The sequence below is a fragment of the Mastigoproctus giganteus genome, chromosome 7 (genome assembly GCF_048544385.1).
Source record: "Mastigoproctus giganteus isolate SK-2022 chromosome 7, ASM4854438v1, whole genome shotgun sequence".
Classification (NCBI taxonomy): domain Eukaryota; kingdom Metazoa; phylum Arthropoda; class Arachnida; order Uropygi; family Thelyphonidae; genus Mastigoproctus; species Mastigoproctus giganteus.
In genome coordinates, this window is record NC_143581.1 from 183,469,270 (window position 1) to 183,487,786 (window position 18,517).

Genomic DNA, 18,517 nt, shown 5'->3' on the forward strand with positions numbered 1-18,517 from the left:
TCTCTAGACACTAATTTTCAAAACTTAAGCCTTTCTTCGTAAGAGCAACCCTTTGTTCCATTCACTAATCTTGTTGCCCTTCTCTGTACTCATTCCAGCAGCTCTACATCCTTCTTGAAATGAGGCCTCCAGACCTGTATATAGTACTCAAGGTGTGACCTGACCATTGCCTTATACAAGGGAATAATCACCTCCTTATCCCTGCTAGAAAAATTCCTGTATATCATTGATAAGACACCATGAGCTACTCTTGCAGCTCATCTGCACTGCTCAGAGAACTTCATATCTGCCTGCACAATTACCCCCAGGTCCTTTTCATTCTCTACCACTGTCAGTGTAGTACCACAGAGTTGATATGTTGCTCTGGGGTTGCTGTTTCCCATATATAGTACTTTACATTTGTCAATGTTAAACTTCATTTGCCACCTCTCAGCCCATCTGCTCAACCTTTCCAAAACCTGTTGCAGCAGTATAGCGTCAGTAGTGTCCTTAACAACCATGCCAACCTTTGTATCGTCTGCAAACTTGGACATTAAGCTTGGTATACCATCATCAATATTATTTATAAATACAGAAAACAATAATGGACTCAATGCTGACCCCCGAGGGACTCCACTAATAACATTAGTCCACGATGAGCAGTGTCCGTTGATTACCACTTATAAAGAATCTTTGCTGCTTTTCTTTGCATTCTTTGCCAGACACTTCTCATAATTTGCCTTAAATTGCCTAACCTCCTTTGTGATTTGATTGCAGATTGCTGTTTGATTGCAGACTGCTTCTGTATCACCTCGTAATGAAATGCATCCCATGCATTCTTCAACATGAGTCTCGTCATTGCATGTGACATCCATTTAGGTCTGAGAACAGATGCAAATAATTGGCAAAATATTATGCTAATTTATTTAAATAAAAATTCAGTCCCAGTACTTATGTAGTGTATATAAAAGCTAATGGAGTGTACTAGTTTAAATAAAAAAATTAGAATGTTTCTGCTTTGCAAAAATGATTTTTTATTCACTAGATATAGTGGGCATGCAAAAACCATTATAGCAGCAATGATATGGTCTTTACTTCACCAAACAATTTTTTGAGATAAAAGGCAAGAAATGTGAAATATAAAATTTCTTAAGTGAGAAAATTCAAAAATGATATTCTTAATTTGGACAGTATATTGTATAATGAGATCAAACAAAATACGAAATGGTCTTCTTAGCAAAAAAAAAAAAAAAAAAACTGCTGTGAGTGGCAAAAAAAAAAAAAAAAAAAAAAAGAAGAAAACTGAAACCTCAAGTTGTTTCCATGGCTGAGTTTTTTTTTTTTTTTTTTTTATGTACGTGGTGCTATAAAGAATTTTTAGTAAAAATATAATTAATGATGGTATCAAAAATGAATATTACACTGGAGGAATACCAAAATCTACACTTGTGTGATTCTAATGGATATCTAAATTCATAAATTTTATTTTGTTTGCTATTTCAAATGCACTGGCTAGAGGGTTAAAAAGAATGCTAAACTTATAACTATGGTATTATTGTTATAAGTAACTGTAGTATAATAGTTATAAGTACTATTGCTGTAATTACAACTATAGTACTATAGTATTAATTCCTAACATTTACCATTCACATTTTCAAATATCTTTCAGTGAAGTCAAATACAAAAATATTTCATCACCGAATTAAAGGTATACCTGATTTTCTGAACTATAAAATGCACTTTTTTTTTGGAAAGTGTCCAAAACTCCGGGGGCTCACATCTGGTGAGTATGGGCTTGGCACACCCAGGGTCCTGAGCTGGATATCATTATTCTTCTCTTTCTTGGTGATTCCCTTCTACTTTTCTCTCTCTCTCTCTCTCAGGGTTACTTGGGAACTTTCTTTTTTTTCCTGGTGCAGCATAAGCCTCAGGCTTCCTTGCATCACATGAATATTAATAATAATAATTAATAATAAAAACTCACAAAATTATAAACTGAAAAGGCTATCTTTTATAATGTGTTTTTATTTTAGTGTTTTCAGATCATGTAATGGAAGCAACAAAAAGGATATTCCTGAGTTATCAATAATTTCAGGTATTGAAATCTCAATTAACAAACTGTTCATGCATGATATGTAGATCAACTTGATGGAGGCACAAGATTATTATTTGATACCAACAGAACGAGTGAAGTGACCAACAATTTCACAAATTTGTGTATGGGAAAAAGTTTGAGTAAGTGAAACATGACATGGCTGCCACCTTTCAAGAAATTTGGACTCAGCAGTGCCCTTGATGCCACTGAAGGTGTTATAATCTTTGAAGAATACGAATGATGACAAGCATAACAGTAACAAAAATCAGTTTTTGGCATTCTTCTACAATAAAAGCTTTGTTTTACACCAGTATTTTGTTTAGTAATCTTGTGAATCTGTTTTAGATATCTATGAAAAAATATATTCGTTCACAAAATTTAATTTATAAAATGTAGATGCATTTTATTGCCTGAAAAATATGATAGGTACTATAAAGGTCAAAGATAGGGTTCCAGTTTAGTGTTCAGTGGTTAGTTTATTTAATCAGTAAATTCCCTTCCACATGACAGTGCTTTTTTATTTATATCTCACCTATATCATTCATTTTTTTCCTTTAAAACGAATCAAGGAATAGTTTGGGGGAGGGGAATGCCTTCATCTGAAGTAAATAAAAAAACCTAAAACTCTTTTCCATTACACTGCTGGTTCGCCTGTTATTGTGATTGGAACATCCTGATTCACAATCATTTGTGCAAATGCATACATTAAAATTTTTTATTTAAATAACTCATGTATAAGTATAGTGTGAAAGCATCAATAATACATAGCCAAATCTGAATGAACAGAATATTAGCAAAGTGGCATCGTTTTAAGTTATATCTCATATTGTGAATACCTTCACAACGAGTTGCCATGATATTTTACTACTTCGAAGAAGTAATGCTTCACCTGAGGAGAAGACTAATGTTACTTATTCTCAGATGGATACCACCACCCAGACGGCACCGTTTCAGGGCTATTTTGTATATGTGTGGGATAATAACTCGACTATCCACTTGTCCCTATTAGGCTTAGAAAAGCAAAAAGGTAGAGGGGAAAGTAATAGTAGGAGTGGAAGAGGAAAAGAAACTGTGTAGAAGAATGAAAGGGACAGTAACTTCTTCAACTCACACCACTCAAAAACTCCTTGAATAGGCAACGCTTCCCCAGTGGGGAAGACTGTTGTTACCTATCCTTGGAAACTCCGGACATCATCAGGCTCCCCCACGTACCAGTTCAGGGCTATTTGGCCCTTCTTCGGTGGGTGGGTAGGTACCCAAGTGATGCAGTGATTACAAAACAGTTATGAAGTATAACTCCACAATACGAGAGATGCCTGATGGTGTATGATGTATTTAGACTATAAAGCGTTTAGGGCGTAAGCCTCAAGCTATGGAAAAGTCTAGACTATGTATAAGTATAGTGCGAAAGCATCAATAATACTTAGCCAAATCTGAATGAACAGAATATTACTTAAAACGATGCTGCTTTGCTAATATTCTGTTCATTCAGATTTGGCTATGTATTATTGATGCTTTCGCACTATACTTATACATAGTCAAGACTTTTCCATAGCTTGAGGCTTACGCCCTAAACGCTTTGTAGTTTAAATAACTCATTAAATTCTTGTGAAAGTCATAAATTTAATTCCTGGTCGATCATATATCATTTAATATATAATTAAATGATATAAGATTAGAGAATTAAATATCATGGACAAATATATACAGGGCGAGTCATGAAGATTTTGCTTAATTTCAGGTGTTATTTCGAGGCACTTTTAGGTTAAAAAGTGCACATAAACATGGTTCCAATTCAAAATAGCTTTCAAAGTTTCAATGTATGAACCTTAGAAAAAAAACAAAGAAATTATGAACAATATAAAATAAATATAACTGATAAAAGCGTTGATTTATTTAGGAAAGTTAGTCTGTGTTAAAGGATACCTATGCATGTATGACGGCCACCGTAGCCGAGTGGTCAGGAGCGGGAGTGCGGTAGCACATGCTCCTTGAATAGACCGGGGTTCAAGCCCCTGACTGCTAAATACGGTCGATCTGCCAACCCACACTGGACCAGTGTGGCAGATTATGGTCCATTTCCCTCAATGTGAATTGTTGAGGAGGCTTCCATCCTGCAGTGGATTGATAATGGCTGAGTTTACCTTTTTACCTTTATGCATGTATGATTAGAGTAGATTCTCAAAAAACATCACCTTTGACTTCAGTGCATTTTGTTGCTTGCATTTGTGAGTCATATGTAAGTAAAGTGCAGCCATTATCAACCCACTGCAGGATGGAAGCCTCCTCAACAATTCATGTTGAGGGAAATGGACCATAATCTGCCACGCTAGTCCAGTGCGGGTTGGCAGATCAACCATATTCAGCAGTCAAGGGCTTGAACCCCGGTCTACTCAAAGAGCGTGTGCTACTGCACTCCTGCTCCTGCCCACTTGGCTACGGAGACCTTGAGTCATATGTACTCCTTGCTTAAGCTCCTCATGGTTGTTTTTATGCGACCCACAGCATTCAATATGTAATCAAGTAATGCATCTCATGTTTGCACTTTTCTGTGGTATAGAGAATCTTTCATCCACCCCATAGGCAAAAATCTAAGGGGGAGGAAACCCCACTTCCTATTCACCTCTCCATCTACTCAAAGTTTGTCCAGTTCTTCATTGAAATTATTTAAGCTATTAACTTCCACAACGAATGCTGTGGTTGATTGAAGAACGGAAGTTTGTTCGAGCAATCAACCACTTGCAGCCTAAAGGCAAATTTACACACATTTATTCTGCAACTGTCTTTCTTCAATTTGAATTTATGCCCCCTCAAGTGCATAATCTGAGCAAGAGAAGAATTCCGTCAGCATTGAGCTTTCTCAAACCATTTAAAGCCTTAAGCACCTCAATCAGATCACCTCACAGCCTAGTCTCCAGATGCTACAATTTGCAGAACTTAACTCTTTCTTGGTAAGAGTACCTTTGTTCCACTCACCAATCTCGTTACCCTCCTCTGTACTTATTCTAGCAGTTCAACATCCTTCCTAAACTGAGGCCCCCAGACCTGTATGCAGTACTTAAGGTCTGGCCTGACCATTGCCTTATACAAAGGGATAATCTCCTTATCCCTGCTAGCAAAGTTCCTGTACATCATTGACAAGACCCTGTGAGCTGCTCTGGACAAGACCCCATGAGCTGCTCTGAAAACTTCATATCTGATGGCACAATTACCTCCAGATCTTTTTCATTTTCTACTACCCTGAGTGTAGTACCATATAGTTGCTACTCATATGCAGTACTTTGCAATTGTCAATGTTAAACTTCAATTGTCACTTCTCAGTCCATCTGCCCAAATTTTCTAGATCCTGTTGCAACCACATACCATCATTAATGTCATCAACAACCCTGCTGACCTTTATATCATCTGCAAACTTGGACATTGTGCCTGATATAACTTCATCAATATCATTGATAAATATAGAAAACAACAATGATTGCTGGGGATTCCACTAATAACTTTGGTCCACAACGAGCAGAATCTATTGATTAATTTTCATGTGCAACAGTATCAAAAGCTTTCCTGAAATCCAAGTATATGATATCAAAATTATTTTTTGCATCCATTTCCTTTGTGACCACATTGTAGTATCCATTCAAATTGGTCAGGCGAGATTTCCCCTTAAACCAATGCTTTGTCTGAACTCTAGCTGCAGTCTTGTCTAGATGATCCTGCCTTGCTTCTTTAACCAGTGACTCTTACTTTCCTGGGAACAGAATTGGCATATGACTCTCTCATTGAATTTTTTGACAACTCCCATTCACTGATGAACTCCATCCACAAGTTTGCCTCTTCTCTTGAACTGCAAAGTGACTAGCTCTCATGTAATTATTGTAGTTTATTATCATTATTTGTTTTACTATTTTATGTTCCCTAATTAATTAATTTATTATTTGTTTTACTGGTAACTTAATGCATACCCCTCTTGTACTTATGATTTTAATGTTTGAATCTGTATCAATATTTATCTTATTGATTTTAATATTTGAATCTATATCAATATTTATCTTATTGTTGGATTCCTTATTATTATCAACTATGTTTTGCTCTTAGATACACTGTTAATGGTTACCTGTTGTGTATCTTGTTATTAAAAAAAAAAAAAAAAGTAAACTAAGGGGTCTTTTTACTCATGTGACTCTTTGATCCCCCTTGTGAATTGAAGAGCGCCTCTATAGCCAGGTGGGAAGGAGCAGCAGTGTGTAGCACACGCTTCTTGATTAGACCGGGGTTCGAGCCTGTCACCACCAAATATGGAAGATGCGGAAAGGTCAGGGAATGACCACCGCATATCCCAGAGCAATATGGTCTTAGTTGCTAATGCTCCTAAAAACAAAAAAAAATAACAAATAACTTGTGAATTGAAGATACATTTGCACTTCTGCAGTCCGTGGGGACTTTTCTGAATCCAAGTATGCTCTCCTAATTATGGCTAATGGTTTACTTACTTCCTTTGCTGCCTCCCTTAGTATAACTGGATAGATCCTTTGCATACTAGCATGAGGACAATGCTGTGCTCTTGCTTGGCTACATCTTGAACCGCACACACTGATAGGATGTGAATGCTGGATGGTGAGTATGGGCTTGGCACACCCAGGGTCCTCAGCTGGATATCATCATTCTTCTCTTTCTTGGTGATTTCCTTCTACTTCTCTCTCTCTCTCTCTCTCTCTCTCTCTCTCTCTCTCTCTCTCTCTCTCTCTCTCTCACACACACACACACACACACACACACACACACACACACACACACACACACACACACAGGGTAACTCAAATTTTTTTTGGCTGGTGCAGCATAAGCCTCAGGCTTCCTTGCACCATATGGCTAATAATAATAACAATAATAATAAGTGAGCTAGTATCTTGCAGTGTTTGGAAAACTCAGCTAATAACTTGTCTATTTAGAACTCTGTGGTTTGGAAAATGTTGCTGGTATTCAGTGACAGCAATAACAGCAATTCCATTGCAAAATTGATAAAACTTATGGCATGTTGGCATATTCAGCACTTGTAAAGTAAATGGCATCTTGAAGGTAATAATGGAGTACAAAGGAATGACGCTGTGCACAACACGTTGTGCCCTGCACATTTCATTGGCTATGTCTGAATAAGATCATGCAATACGTGAGTTGCAAGCACAATTCAAAATGATATTGCTTCGAATCTAAGAACATTACTTAATTCTCTATAATTATCCAGAATTGCACCCCTGTTCATATGAACTTTTTTGCTCAAAATTGCCTCAGAAATCTTTGTGAATCAAAAATATGGAATAACCTATTATATATTATCAAGCCCTCTCCTGTATTCAAGAAGGGCTTTGATAATGTATAATAGATTGAAAATTGTCTTTAATTATGAATTATAAAGTATTATTTCCTGGATTTTTTTTATCCTGGATACCAGAAGAATATTGGGGTGAAAAATTTTAGAAAAAAATGATAATTGGCAGGGAGAGGTATATGGGAGAATGTGGCCCCATTTCTACATTAAGAGGAATAGCAGAAGGGAAAGAAATGGTTGAATATCCGAGGTGTTACTTCGTGAATGGAAAGTTGAGCCCACATGACACTTGTATATGATGGACAGTTAGTGCTTGAAGTGCATGTTGCATATTTATACCGGCTGTAATTTAAATATAAAAAAGAAACATTTTCATGATATATATACACATACATCATCATCAAACTCTAAAGGCTTTGCCTTGTCGCTGCAACCATACATCTGTCTTCTACTGAATGTTCCTCCTCCAGACCCACATCTCCAAAGCCTCCAGTCTCTTGATATCTTGCTTGTATAATGTCCAGGTTTCACTTCCATACAGCAGCACACTCAAAACGAATGTCTTGGCTAACTTTTTCTTGGTCTCCCTGTCAATGTGTCTGCTGGTTAGAATATTTTGCTTGTTACTGAAAGCTTGCTTGGCAAGGGTGATTCTTCTTTTGATCTCTGTAGTGCACTGGTTATCCAGGGTAATGAAATTCCCCAAATAACAAAATTGTTTCACTTGTTCCACTTTGTTGTTTCCCATTTTGATGTTTATTTGAGGTTGTTCATCATTCTTGGACCAAAGCAAACCCTCCAGCACATGACAGCACAACGAAACAAATGGCCCTCAGTCCCCAGCGGCTTTCACTCCCCCTCTTACAGCAGCGAGAGGATCAGAGTGGAAGCAGAGGGTGCTAAGAATCTCTGGGTACGATCAGGCTGCCATGCACGGAAACTGAACTTGGCCTGTTACAACGTAAGATCGTTCATCGGTGAAGACAGGATACTGGAAAAGGAATTAGAAAATGTGAATTGGGATATCATCGGTTTGGCTGAAAGAAGAAGAAATGAATCATAAGTTTATCAAGTGGAAATCTGCTGTACACCAATGGAAACAGTTAAAGGAGTGAGGTGGAGTTGGCTTTCTGGTCCATAAAGATATAAAAAACATTTTGCAATTCAAAAGTACATCACCAAGGGTGTCAAGACTACTACTCAGGATTTCTAAGGGGTATAAGCTAAAGGTTATAATGATTTATGCACCAACATCGAGCCATGATGATGAAGAGGTTGAAGAAATGTACACAGAAATTGAGAGTCTTCTAGATGAGCAGAAAACCCACTACACTATTATTATGGGAGACTTCAATGCTAAGGTTGGAAAAAGACAAAACAGTGTAGAAAGGGGAACAATAGGAAATTTTGGAATTGGTGAAAGAAATGAAAGAGGTGAAAGACTTGTGGAATTTGCAGAATCTCAAGGACTGTCAGTAATGAACACTTTTTTCAAGAAAAGGGTGAACAGAAAGTGGACATGGAAGAGTCCAAATGGATTAACAACTAATGAAATCGACTTCATCCTCACTAACAGAAGATATATCATGAATGATGTTACTGTCCTGACCAAGGTAAATGTTGGAAGTGATCACAGAATGATAAGATGCACACTTGATATAGATGTAAGAAAAGTAAGGAAAAAACTGACTCGAGTAAATAATACAAAGGTCTTTGAGATAACAGAAGAGGAGAAAAAGCAGTATGTACTGGAACTTCAGAACAAGTTTGAGCTTCTGCAAACTGTTCAGGACCAAGATATTGACGAGGAATATTACAGAAAGTGATAAAGCCCAAGAAACCTATAGGTAAAAAGAAATCCAAAGAAGAAAAAATCAGGCAAGAAACACTTGTCATGATGAACCGAAGACGACAAATGAAGAGCAAGAAAAACACTGACAGGAAGAAAATCGAGTATACTGAGTTATACAAAGCCATTAGAAAGAGGCTCAGAGAGGACACAAGAAGATTTAACACAAGAAAAGTAGAACAAGCATTAAGGGAAAACAAAGGATTTAAATCAGCAGTCATGAGCAATGATACTGAAACTGAAGAAAAGCGATGGTGTACTTATGAATAGCAGAGAAGGCATAATTCAAATAGCAGAAGACTACTATAAAGAGTTATACAAGGAGTGAGGAAATGATGCCAGCAGTGGGGAAGATGGATCGCAAATTAGTAACACATACAACATACCTGATATCCTTCCTGATGAGGTAGAACATGCATTGAAGAAAATTAAGAATCAGAAAGCTGAAGGAAGATGAAGTTACTGTAGAGTTGTTAAAATTGGGAGGAAGAGACATGACACAAAAACTGGCAAGGCTCTTCACAAAATACATTAGAAAAGGTGTGGCACCTAAGGAGTGGAATAATGCAATCAGTTTTGCTGCATAAGAAAGGAGATAAATCGGAAATTGGAAATTATTGACCAATTACCTTGTTATTCCACATCTACAAGTTGTTCACAAGGGTCATTACTAACAGATTAGAAAGAATACTTGATGAGAATCAACCGAAAGAGCAAGCTGGCTTTAGGACAGGATTCTCAACTATCGATCACCTCCACATAATATCACAGCTAATGGAGAAAGCAAATGAATATAAAACACCATTATGCCTGGCATTTTTGGATTATGAAAAGGCATTTGACTCCATACAGCATAAGGCAATGTTTCAGGCACTGGAAAGACAAGGCATAGATACCCCACATATTATGATTTTGAAGAAAATATATAAGAACGCTACCTCCTTTATTAGACTAGACAAAGACAGTAGCAAATTTAAAATCAAGAAAGGAGTTTGATAAGGAGACAATATATCTGAAGCTGTTTACTGCTGCTCTTGAGGAAGCTTTCAGAAGATTAGACTGGTTGCAGAAAGGAGTCAATGTGAATGGAGAGTACCTAAACCATTTACGATTTGTAGATGACATTGTGGTCATAAGCCATGATCCCAAAGAATTAGAGGAAAATCTTAATCAGTTATGCAGACTTTGTAAGGATTTTGGACTAAAGATGAATATGGCTAAAACAAAAGCAATGATGAACAAGTATGCCACAGAAAGGGATATAATGATTGAAGGAGTAGTAAATGAAAAGGTGGAGTCATATACTTATCTAGGACAAGTCATTAGCTGTAATAATGATAAATGGATGGAAGTCAAGAGAAGAATAAATTTTGGATGGATAACATTCACGGGCAATATCTCAATTTGTCTGAAATGTAAAATAATGAACCAATGTATACTCCCCGCCATGACTTATGGAAGTGAAACTTGGGCACTCACCAAAAGAATGGAAGAGAAGCTGAGAACTACACAGTGAAGAATGGAATGAATTATATTGGAAATCAAGACAAGAAGAAGATAAAGATAAGAAGAGAACCACATGGATTAAGCTGCAAACTCTATTAAAGGACATTCTTATCAAAACTAAAGAACTAAAATGGTCTTGGGCAGGACACATAGCTTGAAGACATGATGACAGATGGACTAAGAAAATAACAGAATGGTACCCAAGAGGAGCTAAGAGAAAACCTAGAAGACAACGGCGGAGATGGACAGATGAAATTCATGAGTTTGTGGGTAGTAAATGGATGTCATTGCACAAAACAGAAGGAACTGGAAAGTTGCTGGAGAGGCCTTCATCCTGCAGTGGATTGAAAATGGCTGATGATCATCATTCTTGATGACAACAAGTATTTTAGTCTTTTGTGCATTTATCTTTAGATGTGAATCTTGTAGCCTTAATGATAGCCTTTCCAACCTCTTATGCAGCTCCTGCTCTGAGTTAGCTAATAATGCTATGTCATCTGCGAATCTGTTGTCCATTAATCTTGATACCCTTTGCTTCTTGCTTCATTTTTCTTATGGATTCTTCGATGAACATGTTGAAAAGGTACGGGGATAAAGAGAAACCCTACCTCACACCTCTTCTGATCCTTGCTTCCTTTATGGTACCATTAATATCTATCTTAGTACATTGTGTCTTTTACAGATGCAGGATAAGCCTTCTGTCTCTCCAGTCCAGGCCAAAGTTTTTCATGACTCTGAACAACATCTTCCAATTTACGTTGTCAAAGGCTTTTTGTACATCAACAAAAGCAATGTATGTTATCCTATTCATTTCCATTCTTCTTTCAAGAATTGTTCTCATTGCTAGAAGCGGCTCCCTTGTCCCACATCCAGTTCTGAAGCCAAACTGATCTTGATAAATGACCTTTTCAATCCTTTTCTTGATGCTGTTCTTCACTACATTCAAGATGATTTTGGATGCATATAGTCCTGTAATTGGCATTTCCTTTCTTTAGTAGCATTTCCTTTCTTTGGTAGAGTGATTGTTCTGCTTTTAATAAGTCATCTGAGATTTCACAACTTTCATAGATTTTTTTGTTTCACTTGATAAAGCCTATCTTTCATGTCTCTTCCCATATTATCGAGTTGCCCTGCCTGGGCATTGTCTGGTCCTGCTGCTTTCTTGTTCCTTAATTGACTTAATGCTAACTCAAATTCATTCCTTGTAATTGTTGGGCCTTTAGCGTCCTCTTCCACCTTGTCTTCTCTTTCAGTAAAGTTGTTCTCATCAATTGTTTCTTCTCCATAGTAGAGTTCTTATAGACATTCCTTCCAATGCCCACCAATTTCTTCTGGGTCCATCAGTAGGTTTTCTTCTTTGTCTTTAATCATCGTATTTCTCATTGTATTGTAATGACTTAATCTTCCTATACGCTTTGTCTGTTCTTCCCTTTGTCAAGTCCTCGTCAATGTCTTCTGCCATTTTATTCATCCAGTCTTGTTTTGCTTCCCAACATTTGGTTCTAATTAGGTTCTTTGTGTATCTATAGTTCTTCTGACCTTCATCTGTGGATATTTTCCTATATATTTGTTACGTCTTTTTGTGAGTTCTAGTATTTCTTCTGTGATCCATGGTTTCCTTGGACCAAAGCTCCTCCTTCCTAATGTCTCCTGCATTACTTTTAATATACCTTGTTTTATCAAATCCCAGTTGATTTCTCCTATTATATTAGCTATGATTTCATTTGTTTTCTCTTCATAATTCCTCTTAGCATGTTCATATTGTAATTTATCCAAATCCCAGCTAATTCTTCCAATTCTTTTGAGTTTCTTAAATCTAAGATTGCACTTTGCCATCACTAGACAGTGGTCACTGTCAACTTCAGCTCCAGGATAACTGTGGCTCAACTTAATTTGGTTGTGGTATCTTGTCTTGACTTGTATATAATCAATTTGATAGCGTTGTATATCACCTGGTGCTCTCCAGGTGTACCTTCTTCTCTGTGGTACTTCAAATAAGGTATTGGTTGCACCATATCGTACTGTTCACAGAGGTCGAGCAGCCTGTTGCCTCTGCTATTCCTGTTTCCCAGTCCAATCTTCCCAACTCCTACTCTATCATATTGCGATCCAACCATAGCATTGAAGTTTCCCATGATTACAACATTGTCACCATCCTTTGTCAATTTCAAGGGATCCTCGATTTTTTCAAACATATCTTCTATTTCCTGGTCCTCATTGTTAGATGTCGGGAAGTACACCTGGATAATTACTAGGTTTCTCGGTGATGTTTTTATTTTCACCATCAGTAGTCTGTCATCTACATGGTAGGTATTCATAACATTCTTTGCCCAGTTTTTCTGGATTACCAACTCCATTTTGTCCAGTTTCTGTACCTCCACTCTAGATTTTTCTGTACTCATCGCTGAGGAAATCACCATTACCCTGCCATTGGATTTCACACAAGCCCAAGATGTCCGTTTCCCTATTACACATCATCCTTTTCACCTCTTCCCGCTTCCCCATTACACATCATCTTTTTCACCTCTTCCCGCTTCCCCAATCTTAGTAGAGTTCATACATTCCACGTTACAATATATACGCATATTTTTTTCTTACGCTGCATTGCATTAAAATTTTTTTTCTTTTGTTTTTAAAGGATTTTGAAAAATACTAATAAGGAAATCTTTCAAAACTAAAATATGCAGTGTAAAAAAAAAAGGAATTTGCATTAATCACCTGTCAGCTCTATATTTTAATATATCATGCACCCATTATATTCTACCCTTATTTTTTATTTACAAATGCATTTGACATTAATCAACAGTACTGGCATTGCCGACTGGGCTAGCCTGGTGGGTAAAGTGCCTGCCTGGCAACCCAAAGGTTGCAGGTTCGATTCCCGCCTCGGGCTTGGATCAAAATACTGCAAAAACCTTGGGAGGTGCATTATGGCCACAGAAGCCTATGCACCAACAACTACCAAAAAAAAAAAAAAAAAAAAAGTACTGGCATTAATCAACATTAATTTGACGTTAATCAACAATTCTTAGGATTTGAAAGTTAATTCTGTAAATGAGCATAAGAAAGAGCATTGTATTTAGTCAGTATTAAGTGAAGATTTTTTATTTACAGCTTTATTCATGACATTGTATCATTGAATCCAGCCTATGCCAGCTGTCTGGTAATGAATGAGGAGAGGATGGCAAGGGGGGTTAGTATATTTATTTATATATATATATATATATATATAATGTTTATTTTTAAAATAATAATTTAATTTGTAAACTAATACCATTTTACATATGACTTTTAATCCCAAAATGAAATGTGTATTATTATTAAATTTTATATTATATATTCAGGTATATGAGGAAGCTGTTAAAGAATTATGCTTAAAATACATTTTTGAGAATTTACCAATACAAAATTAAGTTTCAGGATGCCCAAAGTTGATAATTTTATCAGATTATTAAATCCTACTAGTGAAAAAATGTTTATTTCTTGAATAGTATAATAGCAGGGTATTTCCTTGGGCATAATTTTGATCGTGTTTTTGGCTTGAGGGCAAAATAGTTCACTTTTTACAAGTTAACTCTGGATATCATCTCTGACTAGATAAAAGTTTTGAAAACCCTTGAATTATAAATAAAAATAAAGCACAATCAATGCAGTGTTGATTGAAGTATTTGCAGAATGTATGTTAATGGAAATTTAATCTATAAATCTATCAAATATAGTGATGTATTTGCAAAAAAACAGTTTAATATGTATTTCATTTGATTTAGTAATAAATCAGCTTATTTGACATGAATAATGATGAATATGTATAACTAGCAGAGAAGTAGTATTCCTGATTGATTATCTGATGTCCACAGCCAAATGGCAAACAAGAAATATAATCAAATCTTGCACCATCCAGATAGCTTTAATTAACATCCCTTAAGAAGAAAAGTATATCATAACCAAAAATAAATATATAAATAGTTAGTAGGAAACATCGTACAGTGACAAGAGATCGTGCTCATTATCATAACCCCCCCCCCAAAAAAACCCCAGGTAAACTGCAACCTAATTTATCAATCCACTGCAGGAAGGAAGCCTCCTCAACAATTCATGTTGAGGGAAATGGACCATAATCTACCACGCTGGTCCAGTGCGGGTAGACAGATCGACCGTATTTAGCAGTCGGGCTTGAACTCCGGTCTACTCAAAGAGCATGTACTGCTGTACTCCCGCTTCTGACCACTCAGCTATGGAGGCCTTTGCGATCATTACCATAGCAGCTAACAAACAAGCAGTTCTGTTAAAATCAATAAAATTGATAAATAGTAAAAAAAAAAAAAAAAAATCAAAACTAAAATTAAGAAGTGATTATAATTGATTTTTAATTTTAATGAAGACGTTGACTCAAGTCTACGTGTATGATGGGGCACATTGGGCAGCAAGTGTTCTCCAGCGGGCTTGATTGGCTGCAATGGCTCCTGCTTCTTTCGATGCGATACTAATGTTTTACAAGTCTTCTTGGAACATCATGCACCATGTCTTGGATGGCCTTGCTCTCTTCCCTTCAGGTGGTATCCATCGCATTGTGATCTTTGTGTGCACTGGTCTGGTAAGCATAGAATATGTCCGACAAGGCACATCCTGCGTTCTGTCACTGTCATCCAGACTGTGTAAGCCGCTTCTTGTTAGGATCTTGTTATTGGTAATGTGGTCACTGTAAGTAATGCCGAGTATTCTTCTTAAGCATCGCTGATGGAACATGTTGAGTTTCCGTGCTATTGGTGCCAAAATCTTCCATGTTTCGCTGGCATAGATCACGCTTGGCAAAACAATAGTGCTGTAGAGTTGGATCTTCATTGTGGTATCAATCACTCAACTGGTCACAGTCGTTGGATCATTGTTGATGCTTTTAAAAGTTCTGTAGTTGACATTCGCTTCAGTGACTCCGTCTTTAGACATCATGCTGCCGAGGTGGGTGAACTGGTGTTCTTTCTTGACGGGCTGATGTCTGACTGCTGCTAAATGCAATGTCTTACACTTGGGGAAAAGCAACTCACAAATAAATTATACACTTCATGGGGTTGAATTAAAAACAGTGGAGGAGGAAAGGGATCTGGGAGTTACAATATGGGCATATATAAAGTTTTCTGAACATTGTAAACAGTCAGCCAGAAAAGCCCATGGTGTCCTATTGATGATTTATAAAACATTATTCTGTAGAGATAGGGAGGTCATAATCCCATTGTATAAGGCAATTGTAAGACCACATTTGGAATACTGTATGGAGACCTCATCTGAAAAAAGACATTGAGCTTCTTGAAAGGGTCCAAAGACAGGCCACTCAAATGGTGAGACTGGCAGAAGGGTGACCGTATGAGGAAAACTCTGATTATATGGGCTGCAGAACTTGGCAACCAGGCACCTCAGAGATATGATTGAAGTTTGTATGACTCCGAGGGGGATTAATAAAATAAACGAAGGTGGAAGTCTCACTGTTATAAAGAATTCCAGAACTAGGGGTCATAAATTCAAATTACAGGGGTTGAAGTTTAGATTTGATTACAGGAAGTTTTCTTTTACCAGCGAGTCGTTGATTGGTGGAACAAGTTGCCTTCACAGGTAGTTGAGGCTGACAGTTTGAATAAATTCAAAGGTCATCTGGATAATTATCTGCGTGAAGAGGGAAGCATATAATTTGTATTTTCTTATCTGCTCGTGTTTTTTTTTTTTTTTTTTTTTGCGAGTGCAGTAGAATACTATTACTACTGTTATTAACTACTTGTTAGTAATAGAGCATTGTCAACTTACACGATCTTTGTTTAACCACCTCTGATCCTCAGCCCAATTTTACCAGCAACTGTCTCCAAGTTGGTAGTCATGTTTTGTATCCATTTTCTTGTTTCTGCTAGCAATGCATTGTTATCTGCAAAGTTGAGATCTGTGAGGCGAGACTGGGCATTCTGTAGGAGGCCCAGATTCGGCCCGGTCAATGCTCCTTGCATGACGAAGTACAAAGGTCAGAAGGGACACAAAGGGCAAAAGAACACAGCCTTGTCATACACCACTGTGGTGCTGGTGTCAGTCTTCACACAGTAACTGGAGTTCAGGCAGAGGTTCTGGAAAATATTGATATAGTGCTCGGGGATGCCATTCTTCCCTTCAGGTGGTATCCATCGCATTGTGATCTTTGTGTGCACTGGTCTGGTAAGCATAGAATATGTCCGACAAGGCACATCCTGCGTTCTGTCACTGTCATCCAGACTGTGTAAGCCGCTTCTTGTTAGGATCTTGTTATTGGTAATGTGGTCACTGTAAGTAATGCCGAGTATTCTTCTTAAGCATCGCTGATGGAACATGTTGAGTTTCCGTGCTATTGGTGCCAAAATCTTCCATGTTTCGCTGGCATAGATCACGCTTGGCAAAACAATAGTGCTGTAGAGTTGGATCTTCATTGTGGTATCAATCACTCAACTGGTCACAGTCGTTGGATCATTGTTGATGCTTTTAAAAGTTCTGTAGTTGACATTCGCTTCAGTGACTCCGTCTTTAGACATCATGCTGCCGAGGTGGGTGAACTGGTGTTCTTTCTTGACGGGCTGATGTCTGACTGCTGCTAAATGCAATGTCTTACACTTGGGGAAAAGCAACTCACAAATAAATTATACACTTCATGGGGTTGAATTAAAAACAGTGGAGGAGGAAAGGGATCTGGGAGTTACAATATGGGCATATATAAAGTTTTCTGAACATTGTAAACAGTCAGCCAGAAAAGCCCATGGTGTCCTATTGATGATTTATAAAACATTATTCTGTAGAGATAGGGAGGTCATAATCCCATTGTATAAGGCAATTGTAAGACCACATTTGGAATACTGTATGGAGACCTCATCTGAAAAAAGACATTGAGCTTCTTGAAAGGGTCCAAAGACAGGCCACTCAAATGGTGAGACTGGCAGAAGGGTGACCGTATGAGGAAAACTCTGATTATATGGGCTGCAGAACTTGGCAACCAGGCACCTCAGAGATATGATTGAAGTTTGTATGACTCCGAGGGGGATTAATAAAATAAACGAAGGTGGAAGTCTCACTGTTATAAAGAATTCCAGAACTAGGGGTCATAAATTCAAATTACAGGGGTTGAAGTTTAGATTTGATTACAGGAAGTTTTCTTTTACCAGCGAGTCGTTGATTGGTGGAACAAGTTGCCTTCACAGGTAGTTGAGGCTGACAGTTTGAATAAATTCAAAGGTCATCTGGATAATTATCTGCGTGAAGAGGGAAGCATATAATTTGTATTTTCTTATCTGCTCGTGTTTTTTTTTTTTTTTTTTTTTGCGAGTGCAGTAGAATACTATTACTACTGTTATTAACTACTTGTTAGTAATAGAGCATTGTCAACTTACACGATCTTTGTTTAACCACCTCTGATCCTCAGCCCAATTTTACCAGCAACTGTCTCCAAGTTGGTAGTCATGTTTTGTATCCATTTTCTTGTTTCTGCTAGCAATGCATTGTTATCTGCAAAGTTGAGATCTGTGAGGCGAGACTGGGCATTCTGTAGGAGGCCCAGATTCGGCCCGGTCAATGCTCCTTGCATGACGAAGTACAAAGGTCAGAAGGGACACAAAGGGCAAAAGAACACAGCCTTGTCATACACCACTGTGGTGCTGGTGTCAGTCTTCACACAGTAACTGGAGTTCAGGCAGAGGTTCTGGAAAATATTGATATAGTGCTCGGGGATGCCATACACTCCCGTGATGCTTCACAGTGACTCTATATA

At 37.5% G+C, this 18,517-nt stretch overlaps 1 protein-coding gene across 4 annotated transcripts in view; it reads left to right on the forward strand.

The window, feature by feature from the left end:
- The window catches only part of LOC150083382 (tyrosine-protein kinase CSK-like), a 262,341-nt gene that overhangs the window by 28,235 nt on the left and 215,589 nt on the right, over nucleotides 1-18,517 (forward strand). For all 4 annotated transcript variants that reach the window (XM_090378006.1, XM_090378004.1, XM_090378007.1 and 1 more), the window contains exon 2: nucleotides 13,867-13,945. In XM_090378006.1, coding sequence (XP_090234132.1) covers nucleotides 13,919-13,945 — 27 coding nt within the window. In that variant the 5' untranslated portion in view covers nucleotides 13,867-13,918. The remainder of the gene's footprint in view (nucleotides 1-13,866; nucleotides 13,946-18,517) is intronic.